Source organism: Xiphophorus couchianus, chromosome 7 (assembly GCF_001444195.1).
Source record: "Xiphophorus couchianus chromosome 7, X_couchianus-1.0, whole genome shotgun sequence".
Taxonomy (NCBI): Eukaryota; Metazoa; Chordata; class Actinopteri; order Cyprinodontiformes; family Poeciliidae; genus Xiphophorus; species Xiphophorus couchianus.
In genome coordinates, this window is record NC_040234.1 from 33,284,961 (window position 1) to 33,299,821 (window position 14,861).

Below are 14,861 nucleotides of genomic sequence, written 5' to 3' on the forward strand. Positions count from 1 at the left end.
CTTAGTACACTTGAGGTAAAATAAAATTCTTACAAGTAATTTTCAGCAAGATGTAGTGTCTCAATATTGAAAAAAAACATACTAGTTACACTGACAGATTATTTAATTTGTAACATGAAAAAATATCTTGCTATAAGTGAAATAATCTCCCAGTGGAAAAAGTATTTTTTTCATCAATATTAAGGAATTATTAACTTGTAAGTGTAGTAAAATATGTGCACCAACAGGTATTACATGAACTCACAGAGTTATTTGTGCTTTCATGACAACAGAGGCCCCTGAAATCGAGCTGGATGCCAGTTTGAGGAAAGGCCTCGCCGTCAGGGCTGGGTGTCCCATCCGGTTGTTTGCTGTGATCAGAGGAAGGCCGGCACCCAAGGTGACCTGGAAGCGCCTGGGTGTGGACAACGTCATACGCCGAGGTCACGTGGACCAGGTCGACACCATGTGCTTCCTGGTGATCCCTGAGAGCACCAGAGAGGATTCTGGGAGATATGCACTGACTCTGTCCAACTCGGCTGGAGAGAAAGCAGTGTATGTCCGAGTCAAAGTTCTTGGTAAGAACAGGAAGCCATTGAAAGGCTCAAACTGTTGCTTGTCTTATAGACTCGTTGCATGTTATTGTTCACATCTGGAAATTTCACGCATGCACATAACACAAAAGGGCAAAAAGACGATTTTTTTACTTTCCATACATGGTCGTGTTGTCGCGATAGAACAATTTTGTTAACAAAATGAAACCTGAAGATGTAGGTATTAATAATTCAGCTCAGTGCATCACAACAAAGGTAAAATAACACAGAAAACCATTGAAGAACAACTCAGAGACACTTTTTTCTTGCTCTCTGTGTCGGTTACGCTGCACACAGACCTGTTAGTATGACAACAACTCCACTAATGTATCAAGATTCAATACGAAAAACAAAAATATTTCCAACACAAAGAATAAAACATTCATTCTGTTACAGTTCTATGTTTTTAATCTTTATGTTTATTTTGTAATTATTAATAAGTGATCGTCTGAACACAGCGGTGCTAGATTAGCTAATTTAAGCATGTTGATCTGTCACAGAGTTCAGTCTGTGGGTCGGATTCTTTTTCTTGTTTTTAATGGAACCAAAACTCACCAAATTCACCAAACCTTAACATCTACATGTTAAGGTTTTCAAAGTCAAGCTAGCATAACTGACCTACTTCCCTTTTTTCAATTAAAACTTTTTCCTAATTGTATTATTGACAGTTTGATCCACAGAAACCATGGCGTCCTTTTTTCTTTTATATGTCATGCATAGGTTTAAGTTTTAACATGGTATGATGACAACCTGACAGCTAAAACCAATGATTGTCATCGTCAGCAAATAGCTTCTTGCCCTCTAGCAGGTAGCCAGGCGGAAGGATCTTGGACACGGGATGACACATTGCACTTGTCTATAAAATATACCTGATCTTTATCAACTAAATTGATTTATAACTCTATCTAGACACTCCTGGTCCGGTTGGCGGCTTGGACGCTACCAACATAACTAAGACAACCGCTCAACTCTCCTGGTTGCCTCCGGAAAATGATGGTGGCAGCCCCATTATTAATTACATTGTGGAGAAACGGGAAGTGGATAGAAAGACTTGGACCAAATGCATAGAGGACCTGAAGAAAACCAGCTTCAAGGTGACCAGCATGACGCCAGGCATCGAGTATTACTTCAGAGTCATGGCGTGCAACAAATATGGAATTGGAGTTCCTCAGGATTCTCCCAGGTCCTATCTGGCTGTGGATCCTATAAGTGAGTATGGCCTACAAAAAATTATGTGGATTGATTTTATTTATTTAATTTTTGTCTAATAATTGCCTACATTTAAATCAAGGTGAGCCGGACCCACCTAAGAAGATGGATGTGTTGGAGATCTCAAAGAACAGTGCCACGTTGGGCTGGCTGAAGCCCCTCAGAGACGGAGGAGCTAAGATCAACGGTTATGTCGTTGATTATCAGGAAGAGGGAGCTCCCGAGGACAAGTGGACACCTTACTCTGTCGTCAAAGATCTGACCATTGTGGTGGTTGGTCTGAAAGAAGGAACGAAGTACAAGTTCAGAGTGGCAGCAAGGAACTCGGTCGGAGTAAGCTTGGCTCGCGAGGCGGAGGGAGTGTTTGAGGTCAAGGAGCAGCTCAGTAAGTAGATCAGCTTATCTGCAAAATAACAGATTCTTGTGAACACTGGTTTAATTATCGCTGCTCCTCATGTAGCAACCTCAGCGAACCCCAACCCATTACCTAGCAACCCAAACTGAGCTCCAACACGTTTGATCAGCTGGTTTTACTGCTGTATGATCTATACAATGGCTGCTGGAAAACACAAGTGTTTTGTTGTTGACTTACTATCCAGAAACCACTTACTGCAATCTTGTTGATTGTGCAGGAGGCTCCACTTCTGTTTTTCTTTGATGCATCATTGCATCTGTTTGCAGCCATTTTCATGTATGTGTGTAAATGTTGGGGCATGGTAAGCAGCAGATTATTGGCGTAAAATTTCCAGAAATTTTACTCAAATAAGAGTAACAATATTTCATAATAAAGTAACAAAAGTAAAAGTAAAAAGTAGACCTATCCAAACCTGTCAGAGGAAGCATAATAGGTCACCTATAATATTTTCTTTGCATTCAGTGGCTCCAAAGATCATCATGCCCGAGATTGTTACGGTGAGGGCTGGATCGAAAATGGTGATTGAGGGCATTGTGGCTGGTAAACCGGCTCCTTTCTGCAAGTGGAAGCAGGGCAACGAGGACGTACTGACCTCAGATCGCCTGTCGGTCGTAAAGACTCTGACAACCTGTACCCTCATCATCAAGAACGTGAACAGAAAGGACAGCGGCTACTACAGCCTGTCTGCCGAGAACAGCACGGGCAAGGTCAACCAGATCCTCAGATGCATCGTCCAGGGTCAGCTTCTGTCACCGTCACTGCTTCTGACAACATAGCATTGACATATTTAAATTATTTAATCAATAACAATGTCCTCTCCATTTCTCAGACATCCCTGGACCTCCAAGTGGCCCTCTGGAGATCTCAGAATTGGATATTGATGCTTGCACGCTGCTCTGGAACTCCCCGGAGGAAGATGGGGGCAGCAACATCACCAACTACATTGTGGAGAAGTGTGACATCAGCCAGGGTGACTGGATCACCGTTTCAGTTTCCTGCACCAAGACCAGCTTCCGAATGACCAAACTTACAACTGGAAAGGAGTACTGGTTCAGGGTCCGGGCTGAGAACAAGTCCGGCATCTCTGAGCCCCTCTACTCTGAGAAGATGATTGCCAGATATCCGTTTGGTGAGTTTCTTTCATTGTAAGGTGAATAGGGGTCTTTGATTTATGACCTCATATTGTAGCTCTCTATATAAAGCAAATTTAAAATATTTACTAATATTTACTATGCTATTTTAGTCTAGCATAAATTTCATAGTAACTGACTTTACAGTTACTATGAAATTTATGCTAGACTAAAATCCTTTTCAAGAGTGAAAAACTTTTTTTTAAGAAATAAAAATCTACTAAACACTTTACCCAGGAGGTTTGGTCACATAATCAAATGTTTTTTTTATTGTTTTCTAATGACTCAACTTTCCTACCTTTTCAAATGTGATGTTATGTTTTAACGTTTTGGGGGTTTTTTTCTCCTAGATCCTCCAAGTGAACCCAGAAACCTGCAGATCAACAAGATCAACAAGGACTTTGTCATTCTGTCTTGGGAGCGTCCCAGCAGCGACGGTGGAAGCCCCATCACTGGTTTCTGCATAGAGAAGAAGGAGAGGAACAGCCTGCTGTGGGTGAAGGCTAACGAGTCTGTGGTCAAAGCCACGCAGTACACCTGCACCGGCCTCATCGAGGGCCTGGAGTACACCTTCAGGGTGTCGGCCTACAACATGGCTGGACAGGGAAAACCCTGCAAACAGACCGACTTCATCACCGCCAGAACTGCAATTGGTAAATAAATCTGTTCTTACCTCAGTTTCTAATTAGAAAAAGAAAAGGCCAGCAATTGTTTTTTTTATTTCAATAGAACGTCAACGCAAAATCAAACAAAACTATATAGAGAATATGACTATCATGTTCATACAATATCAATTTGTGCAAATATTTTCTCACTATAACAACTTAAATGTCTTCTTTGGTAGCATAATGCATTGTAACATGAATTATTCTTCCAGATTAATCATTAAGTTCCTTCATTATTGTTGATTACTTTTATGCTTATTTTTAGTAAATATAACTGATGATGTATGATCTGTTGGGATATTTTCAGTGGCGTGCTCAGACATTTTGGGGGTCAGGTGCTCATGAGGTAAAATGGGAACCTTAGTAAAGAGATTTCTTTAAAATAGAAAAGCTTGAACATCATATTGTTTAAAATCAATAACCAAATGCTGTCTTGTACGGACAGAGTGTTAGGGCCACGCTAAGAAAATAGAAAACTAAAATCCTGAGAATAAAGTCATAAACTTACCAGAATAAAGTCAACATTATAAAATAAAGTTGTATGAAAAGGAAATCTTAATATTATGGCCTTATTTTCCTCCTAGTGTTAGTATGTGCACAATCCTGCATACTTTACCAGCTGGGTTGAAGTAAGTGCTCTAGGATTGTGGCAAGGATAACCCAAACAAGTCTGGTTTCGCTTTAGACTCATCATTTAAAATTCATGTTAAAGAGGATCAAAACCAGACAACATTGCTCATGTGAAACCCTTCTATTTTCCTTCCAGACCCACCAGGTAAACCCGAAGCAATGGATGTGACCAAGAACTCTGTCTCATTGGTCTGGAGCCGTCCCAAACATGACGGTGGCAGCAAGCTGATTGGCTACCATGTGGAATACACTAAGGTGCCAGAGGACAAATGGACTTGCTGCAACGCCAACTGCATGAACATCCGGACTGAGAGCTACGTGGTTCAGGGCCTGGAGGAGGGTCAGAGGTACCAGTTCAGAGTCATTGCCAAGACTGCCATCAACGTCAGCCTCCCGTCTGAGGTGTCGGATCCCATTGCTGTCATTGCTGAGAATGGTACGGTTCTGCTCAACATTAAACCCGTAAAGAACAAATCAGATCCAATGGCGAGTCTTGAACTTCCTCCCTCTGTCTGCTGTACAGTTCCTCCCCGCGTTGAACTGGGCGTCAACATGAAGAGCCTCATTGTGGTAAAGGCAGGCGACAACGTCTTCCTGGACGCTGAGGTTCACGGCAAACCCCTGCCTAAGGTGAGCTGGAAGAAAGACGGTGCGCCACTGGTGATCGCAGAGGGAATGAAGGCAACGCAGAAGAAACACGTTCATCTGCTGGAGCTCTACTCAGTCACCAGGAAGGAGACTGGAGACTACACCGTCCTCGCTGAAAACCTGAGTGGTAGCAAGTATGCCACCATTAAGGTCAAGGTGCTGGGTAAGCTGCAGTAAAAACAGTGATGTTAATGGTGTGATTAATCGTTATTAATCGATTATTGATTGCTCCCTTAGGGTTGTGTAATTCCAATTATTTGTTCTTCATAAAGATTTTATTGTAGACTCCCTAACTGTTTGTGGGGTCCCTTAGCTTTAAAAATAACTTTGTATCATTTTGCCTGAAGTTAATTAAATAAAATCCATGTTTAGAATTATAGAAGAAGCAAGTACAAATATTTACAAAATGTTCCATTTTTGTATCCAATTAATCATCAGAATAATCAATAACCAAAATAATCCTTAGTTTCAGCCCTACTGAAAAGCTCAACAAGCCTTAAATGCATTCATATTTGAAATTCAACCTTTCTTCTTCCTGCTCTGCAGACAAACCCGGCCCTCCAGCCTCAATAAAAATCGCCAAAGTGTTCGCTGACCGTGTGAAGATTCGCTGGGAGCCTCCACTCGCAGATGGAGGATCTGAAATCACCAACTACATTATTGAGAAGCGTGAAACCAGCAGGGCCAACTGGGCGCTGGTAACCGCTAACATCCACGGCCACATCACCGACTGCTCAGTGGAAAAGCTCATCGAGGGTCATGAGTACCAGTTCAGAGTGAGTGCTGAGAACCAGTACGGTGTGGGAGACGCCACCATGACTGACGCCGTAACCGTGAAGAACCCATACGGTAAGAATACATTTTTCTATTTTTGTTTGTATGAGTAAAACTGTTTATCTGAAAAACTTTGCAGACAGAATATATGAATGTCTTAATGTAAGTGTTAGAGATTTTTTGGTATTATCATTTTATTCTTACTTTAGTTCACATTCAGCCTATAGATCATTGTGATTTTCTGTTTAAAGTGTTCTCTTCCTTACGTGTGTATGGAGATCACTACTGTCGGTTCAACTTTACGCACCTCCTAATTTAGTAACTACCTGTGAACAGTCGTATTTTGTTTTATTGACAGTACTGACCGAGATTTGAACCGGGCTTAGACCTTTGATCAGATATCACATCTGGAACTGGGTTGTTAGATGTTTGGGTTAGAAGCTTTACGACCTCTGTTGTTTTCCTGACTGCCCCCTTGCCTGTTCTACTTTGACAATAAAAACAGGAGCTGTTGTGAGGGCAGATCAGAACGCTCTGTGGATTCTTCGGAGGAAGAATTCTCAGAGACTTCTCCTTTTGCAAAAGCTCTACATAAAATTCATATACGTTGTCTGTGGTTCTTTCTTTTATTTAGGTTCGAAAGGAAAATACCTATCAGTAAGTTTTAGTTGAACCCAGAAAGACCATCATTGGGGAATATATATAAAATATAATGCAATTTTCTGTACCCTCCTCCTGACTGATACTTGTCTTTTGATGCTTTTTAAACTTTATTTTAAGTTTGAAATGCTCTCTTAATAGCTCTATGTTGTTTTTTCTTACAGTGTGAATACCTTTTTAAATTTCAAATATGACATTTGAACAATTTGAAACCACTTGCTCCATTCTTTTTGGTTGTGCAGGAGGCTCCATTTCTGCTTTTCAAATATGTATTACTGTATAATTGCACATCTAATTTAAATTCCCTTTGGGATCAACCTAGTATTTTTTAATTGAATGGGTTTGTAGGTATTTTTATTTTTAGTTGAATTGGAGGGGCGTGACCTGCAGCAGCTTTTTTGTATTTAAAGTGACAAGACACTTTATAGGTTTTGTATTGCCTACAAAACTGTCCTTTCCTGTTCAAGGAAGCATAATAGGTGTCAGTTCAGAGATGCTTGTCAATCTGGTCTTCAGTATGACCAGTATGGATCAGTATGTCCACATCTGATGGAAGAAACTCTCATGCCTTTATCTCTTCCATCAGATGTTCCTGGGCCATGTGAGCCACCGGTCATTACCAACATCACCAAGGACTCCATGACAGTCAGCTGGAAAGCCCCCGCCAATGACGGCAAAGCTCCCATCCTGGGTTACCTGGTGGAGAAGCGTGAGGCCACAGAATTGGCCTGGGCTAAGGTTAACCGCCGACCCGTTATCGACAGAACCATCAAGGCAGTTCAGCTGACTGAAGGCTCAGAGTACGAATTCAGAGTCATCGCCTTGAACAAGGCCGGCCTGGGCAAACCCAGTGATCCGTCCAACGCCGCTCTGGCTGTTGACCCCGTCTGTGAGTGTCTGATTGGCAGAAAACCGTAACTGAAAATATCCCTGATGTTTGTCAGACTTATAAGCTTTGTGTGTTATTCTTAAGATCCGCCTGGCCCACCTGCGTTCCCCAAGGTGGTGGACTCTACCAAGCATTCGATCAGCCTCAGCTGGACCAAACCAGCTTACGATGGTGGCTGTGAGATCATTGGATATCTGGTGGAGTGCAAGCGAGCCGACGCCGAGGAGTGGACCAAGTGCAACGTCCCGAAGAAACTCCAGGCCACCAAATTCGTGGTGACCAGCCTGATGGAAAACACAGAGTACCAGTTCAGAGTCATTGCCGTCAACAAGATTGGCTACAGCGACCCCAGCGAGGTTCCTGGAAACCACATGGCCAAGGACATCCTGAGTACGTTCATCAGATGTTTGTTGTGTGTAGGCCTGTCACAATAAGTAATAAGTCAATTAATCACGATAAATTAAAATGAGCTCTGTCATTGAAAAGCCGCTATTTTGAAAAACACTGGAAGCATTTGACACCCAGTATGAAGTAGTTAGTTTGCACTATCCGTCACTTTGCCTGTTTTCCCTGCCTAAGCTGAATTTGAAATGCAGTTTTGATACTGAGACTTTATAATCCATTTGGATTCTTGTTTTGTTTTTTCTTTTGTATATTTAAAATGTTTTCCAGTCCCAGTGTTAAATATTCTTAGAAATTACAATTTTTTTTTATCTTTGAGTGAGTATATTTGCATTTACAAGCCATTATTATTATTATATTAGTTGAAAAGAGTCTCAAAATGACAATATTATAGTTTATTGCAATAAGTTCTGGGACAATTTATTGTCTGTAAAATGACTTAAAGGTGGGGTAGCCAACATATTTTAATAATCTGTCTCTCTGCAGTTGCCCCTGAAGGTGAGCTGGATGCTGATCTGAGGAAGGCTTTGGTTCTGCGAGCCGGCATCACCATGAGGCTGTACGTCCCGCTGAGGGGACGCCCGGCGCCCAAGGTGACATGGACAAAGGTGGACGCCAACCTGAAGGAGAGGCAGGGCCTGCTGATCAAGACGTCCGACTGGGACACCCTGCTAATGATTGAGGACATTAACAGATATGATGCAGGCAAATATGTCCTGTCTCTGGAGAATAGCAGTGGATCTAAGAGCTACACCATCATTGTTAAAGTCCTTGGTAAGGGTTTGTCTGAGTACACACACTGCAAACAGTTAGGGTTTAATCAGAGGCGTTGCACTACAGTGAATAAATGTAAACCTGGATTTGTTTTGAACTGTTGTTAAAAAAGAAGAGCAGTTACAGAAACACATTTATGTTAAGCTTCAACAAATATGATTACAATACAAAAACACAAAATCTTCCCAAGTATTTTTGTCTAGTTTGTAGTGCAAATATCTCACTATACTTAGCATAAAACAAACTAACTTACAAATATCTTTTCAGCAAGATATAGGAATATTATATTGCTAAAAAGAAAGTACCAGTTCTACAGGCAGATTATTTCACAAGATCAACAAAATACCTTGTTAAAAGTGAAATAATCTGCAAGTGAAACTAGAATTTTCTTTTTCAACAATGTTGAAGAATTATTGACTAAAAACAACCTCCTATAAGTAATTGAAAAGTTACTTGCAAGTTAGTTTTGTTTTATTTCAAGTCCACTAGAAAATAAAGTACTTGGAAAGATTTTGTGCTTTTGTACTAGATCCCTGAAGGTGTGTTTATTTTTATCTGACACCAAGACGTCCATAACAGATCCTTTAATTACGGCAAGTTATAAGGTGTAGCCTTCATGAAATCAAATCGCCTGTCAGTGGTCATAATGTTGTGCTCATTTAATGCATGTAACCTAATGTAAATTAAAATTACCATTTAGGTTTCTATTTTTATTACTTTGATACCCTGATCAGCTGACTAAAGTTTTCTGCTGCTCCTCCCCACTCAGACTCACCTGGACCACCTGCCAACCTGACTGTGAAGGAGACCTCCAGGACCCATGCCTGGATAAGCTGGGAGCCACCGCTGATCGATGGTGGAAGTCCAGTAAAAAGCTACGTTGTGGAGAAACGTTTGGCTGAGAGGAAGGCGTGGACCTGCTTCTCCGCTGAGTGCCACAAGACTTCCTTCAGGATCACCAATCTGGAGCCGGGTCAAGCATACTGCTTCAGAGTTCTGGCTGAAAACGCTTATGGCATCGGAGAGGGCTGCGAGACGGCAGGCAGCGTCCGGGCCTCCGGTAACGATTTATTATACTTCAGATAAGCGATTTTAGTCGACCATCTGAATCCAAAATTATTCATTCAATCAGAAACGTACATTAAAAATTTGGATGTGGAATTAACTTTAGTAATTTAAAGGACAATTAAGCCATTAAAGAGGGGACGTATTATACAAAATTCACATTTTGACATATACAAAATTCACATTTTGACATTTTTACACTTCCATTTTGAACCCGTTATCTACCAACCCCAGTGGAGTTACTAGGTCTGTCACCTAGTAACCCAAGCTGAGCTCCATCATGATTGGTCAGCTGGTTTTACCGCTGTATGTGCTGTACAAGACGAGTGTTTTGTTGTTGACTTACCATTCAAAAACCACCTGTTGCATTCTTGTTGGCTGTGCAGGAGGTTCCACTTCTGCTTTTCAAAAATGTATGTACGGTTGTACCTTCTTCGGAGGTTTCTGTGTGATTTCTTTTAGCAGTTCTTGGTGCGCCGCCACCACAGGCGAGTGGGTGAACAGGTTTTTCAATTAGTTTGGTTCGTCTGACACAGTGCAGTGTGAAAGCGAACCACACCAGCTTAATAATAAATGTTGCAATTTTGATCCCAAATCGAGTGGCATCTACCAGTCTATCAGGTAGAAAACACCCAAAGAGTTTCATGTTCCATTTAGATCTAAAAGAAAATACATTCATATGTCTTCACATTTGGAGGTTTCTTTGTATTCAAGTTTCTTAAGAGCTATGCACTGGAACTAATATAATTCTGTTCTTATCAGAAAATACACTTTAACCTTTTCTAAATCCACTTTTGCAGAACAACCTGGTCCAGTGACAGACTTCAGAGCCCAAAAGACCACCAAAGACTCTATTACATTGAGCTGGAAGAAACCCATTAGTGATGGCGGAAGCTACATTACCTCTTACATCCTGGAGCAGAGCGAAGGAGAGGAGAAATGGAAGGAGATTATGAAGGGCAAGAACACCAGTCACACCATCAGTGAGCTGGCAGATGGCAAGGAGTATTTATTCCGGGCCAAGGCCCTCAACGAGTCTGGAGAAGGGCCACCAACTGAGCTCACTGCTGTTGCCAAGGACCAGTTTGGTAAGGAACCCATCTGGTTAGCCTTCATGACATACACATTTTTTTAAAGGGGTAGTATTATGTAAAGTCAACTTTTTAAAGCTTTACATCATGTTATAATGTTATTCCCTTTTCAAAAACATACCTGGAGTGTTGCCTTGCTTCTTTCATTCATGTTTGAGAAATTCTTTAATCACTGTGGTAACCAATCGGCTGTGTAAAACACCTGGGTGGACATAGCCTCTCCTTTGAGATGCAGCTCCTCTTTAGTGTTGCAGTTTCTGAGCTCCTCCACTCAGCTCCTTCAGACTAGCAGCAGCAGCAATTACCAAACACCTAATTGAGCTCATTGTAGGAGCTGCTTCTCAGTGAAATGCTGGTAAAAACATTGTTAAAGGTTTAATAGAGGAGCAATGTTGTGATGAATTCCTGAAGGCAAAGTCAGAAAAAGAAGGAGTTTCTTAAAGAGACAGAAGCCCAATTTCAAGGCGTTAAATGAAATGACCTGATATGACATGACACAGACGGACGGAGTTTGAATCAAGCAGGCAACCCACCAATTGCAGGGCGAACTCCTATCGTCGCCTTATAAAATCACAAAGTCACATTTCTTCAAGGTCATGTGATATATGTACCATTTTTATAGCACAATCATGGATTCTTGATTGTACTATAAAGTGGCACTAAGTGACTGAAAAATACACCATACTGCCCCTTTAAATGCACTTACATGATTTTCTATGCCAAAAAATAATTTCTTATAGAAAAGTTTTTAACATCAATTGGTAACATTTCAGTGCTGCCTGACTGCAACTTGAGCAGTCTTCATGATGGTTGCTGCGTGGTGAAGGAGGGCACCACCATGCGCATCAACATCCCTGTCATTGGAGTGCCTCACCCTACCGCCACCTGGAAGAAGGGCGACATGGGACTTGGTGACACTGGCCGTATATGTGTTGAGGCCTCCCAGGGCATTACCACTCTACTGGTCAGAGACTGCCAGAGAGGAGATGCGGATACCTACACCATCAATGTCAGGAATAGCGCAGGCTCAAAGGACTGCAAGTTCCAGTTGAAGGTCGTTGGAAAGCCCGGATTATGCACTGGACCCATCAAGTTTGACGAGATAACTGCTGATGGCATCACCCTGGAGTGGGCACCGCCTAAAGACGATGGAGGTGCAGAGGTGTCCAATTACATCGTTGAGAAGAGGAGGACAACAGACAACAAATGGGCCACGGTGGCTTCAGCCATCCAGAAGACCACCATGAGGGTGATCAGACTCCACGATGGAATAGAGTACATCTTCAGAGTGTGTGCTGAGAATAAGTACGGCATCGGAGAGTTCCTGAGGTCTAACCCAGTCATTGCCCAGCATCCATTCAGTGAGTACAACTCTGGTCTTAAAAACTTTACTTGAAAAATCCTTTGATTTCTCTTTTTAATTACTGTAAATGTCAGTCTAGTTTTTGTAAATGGTTTAACAGGTAATAAGATATTCAAATGACTTTCATATAGTTAAAATGGATATTCTCTGATCCAGAATTGTTTGATTCTGATTAGACCGAGGATTATTGAGTTCCAATCCAATTCAATTATTTAAATATCTGCAGATACAGACATGATCTAACCATGAGATTGATAATTACAATAAGCCTCAGCTTGTGTTAATGCTCTTTTCATGCTATATGATATACAGCACACTTACATTTGGATCAGTGACCTCAGGGCAATATTCAAACATCAGTGTAGTCTGACAGGCAGCATTTGAATAAAAGACTAATTAATTTGATTAATGTTGAAAGGTACAGCCTGAAAATTTAGTGTTTAAATTTTTTTGATGGTCAAAGTAATTGGTATTATGAAGTAATCTTAAATGCTTTTGTTACAGTAAGCAGGTCTTGTGTTTTTATGTATAAAATTTGAGTGAATTAACTGATCTTTTATCTTTCCTCAAGATGTACCTGAGGCGCCAGCTCCTCCTGAGATTCTGAGCATTCGACATGAGTCAGCCATTCTGACTTGGGCTGATCCAAAAGACTCTGGTGGCTCCCCAATCACTGGTAAAATACTGTTATTCATCTCTGTAAGTAGGTAATCGAGTGTCATCAATCATCATTAATTATATTTTTTGGGGGGGGTTTCAGGGTATCACCTTGAGTTTAAGGAGAGAAACAGCCTGATGTGGAAGCGAGCTAGTAAGACTCCTTTGAGAGTAAAGGAGTGTAGAGTTACGGGTCTCGTTGAAGGACTAGAGTATGAGTTCAGGGTGATGGCTATGAATGTGGCCGGCCTTGGAAAGGCAAGCAAAGTTACTGAGGCTGTTGTCGCCCTTGATCCTATTGGTGAGTCCAAACCATTTTCTTAAAGTTATAAATTACACATAGGAAGCTTTCTGTTTTTATTGTAAATGCCTGAATTAAATTGCAGTGGCTTTGCTTTATTTCATGTCTTTTTTTTTTCCAGATCCACCTGGTAAACCAGATGTGATTAATGTTACCAGGAACACAGTCACTCTAATTTGGACTACTCCTAAATATGATGGTGGCTATAAGCTGACTGGCTATATGGTGGAGAAACTTGAGGCTGGTGGGAAGGCATGGATGAAGGCCAATCACGTGAACATCCAGAGCTGTGCTTTCACCGTTACAGACCTGACAGAAGGAGCTCAGTATCAGTTTAGAATCAGGGCCAAGAATGCTGCTGGTGCTGTCAGTGTTCCCTCAGAGACCACTGAATCACTGACCTGCAAGGATGAGTATGGTATGTAGCTTAAAATTTAAGACTTATGCAACTTCAGGTTTTAAAAATCAATGTTTTAAATGTACAATTATTGTTCAACAACTTCCTGTTTCTTAACAGAGCCTCCATCTATCACTCTTGACCAAGAGATGAAGGAGGTTGTGTCTGTCAAGGCAGGAGACACAATTGTTATCTCAGCTGCAAAGATTGTGGGCAAACCTCCCCCAACTGCTTTCTGGTCCAAGGGGGGTCGTGAATTCAAGAACTCTGACATTGTCACTGTAACTAGCACTCCAACCTCTTCAACCCTTTCTATCAAGTATGCAAGCCGGAAGAATACTGGAGAGTACACAATTAATGCTAGTAACCCATTTGGTATTAAGGAAGAACACATTAAAGTAAAGGTCCTAGATGTTCCTGGACCACCAGGCCCTATTGAAGTCAGTAACATTTCAGCTGAGAAGTGTACCCTGACCTGGCTTCCACCTGAAGAGGACGGAGGCTCCTCTATCAAGTCCTACATCCTTGAGAAGAGAGAGACTAGCCGCTTGCAGTGGACCAAAGTTGCAGAAAATATTATGGACTGCAGACATGTAGCCAGTAAACTGATCAAGGGCAATGAGTACATCTTTAGAGCGTGTGCTATAAACCAGTATGGCACAGGAGACTCTAGCCTGTCTGGTCCCGTCAAAATGGCTGACAGCTTTGGTAAGTTTACCTTGTGGAAGAATAAAGTTAAAAAATACTGACATTGAAATGTTGGAAATATTTTTTTTTCACTGCAATTTTTTTCCCTTAGGTCCACCAGGTCCACCCTCAGCTCCAGAGGTAGATAATGTCAGTCGGAATGCTGTTACCATTTCATGGAAGAGACCTGTACAGGATGGAGGAAGTGACATTAGAGGATATTGTGTAGAAAGGAAAGAAAGGAGAGGAATGAGATGGGTGAGAGCCTGCAAGAGGACAGTTCCTGACCTTCGCTTCAAGGTGCAAGGCCTGAGTGAGGGAGTAGAGTATGAGTTTAGAGTCACTGCTGAGAATAAAGCTGGATTTGGGCCGCCAAGTGAGCCATCGCGCCCTGTAATGACCAAGGATATTGTATGTAAGTAAAGAAGACTTTGCAACCAACCTTTAAAGCAAGCAGAAATATAGCATTACCAAAGAATTTATATAGGAATTTATATAACTTCCTTCTGAAAATGCTTTCATTAACTTTAAC

General features: G+C 41.5%; 1 protein-coding gene across 1 annotated transcript in view; it reads left to right on the plus strand.

The window, feature by feature from the left end:
* Positions 1-14,861, plus strand: part of ttn.2 (titin, tandem duplicate 2) — a 219,604-nt gene that overhangs the window by 158,402 nt on the left and 46,341 nt on the right. Inside the window, exons 191-210 of the mRNA XM_028024223.1 lie at positions 273-557; positions 1,482-1,781; positions 1,864-2,166; positions 2,659-2,934; positions 3,026-3,325; positions 3,677-3,979; positions 4,758-5,057; positions 5,145-5,432; positions 5,816-6,118; positions 7,290-7,592; positions 7,677-7,982; positions 8,481-8,768; positions 9,538-9,828; positions 10,634-10,921; positions 11,698-12,285; positions 12,859-12,963; positions 13,048-13,245; positions 13,367-13,663; positions 13,763-14,350; positions 14,442-14,744. Of these exons, the coding sequence (XP_027880024.1) occupies positions 273-557; positions 1,482-1,781; positions 1,864-2,166; positions 2,659-2,934; positions 3,026-3,325; positions 3,677-3,979; positions 4,758-5,057; positions 5,145-5,432; positions 5,816-6,118; positions 7,290-7,592; positions 7,677-7,982; positions 8,481-8,768; positions 9,538-9,828; positions 10,634-10,921; positions 11,698-12,285; positions 12,859-12,963; positions 13,048-13,245; positions 13,367-13,663; positions 13,763-14,350; positions 14,442-14,744 (6,213 nt within the window). The remainder of the gene's footprint in view (positions 1-272; positions 558-1,481; positions 1,782-1,863; positions 2,167-2,658; positions 2,935-3,025; positions 3,326-3,676; positions 3,980-4,757; positions 5,058-5,144; positions 5,433-5,815; positions 6,119-7,289; positions 7,593-7,676; positions 7,983-8,480; positions 8,769-9,537; positions 9,829-10,633; positions 10,922-11,697; positions 12,286-12,858; positions 12,964-13,047; positions 13,246-13,366; positions 13,664-13,762; positions 14,351-14,441; positions 14,745-14,861) is intronic.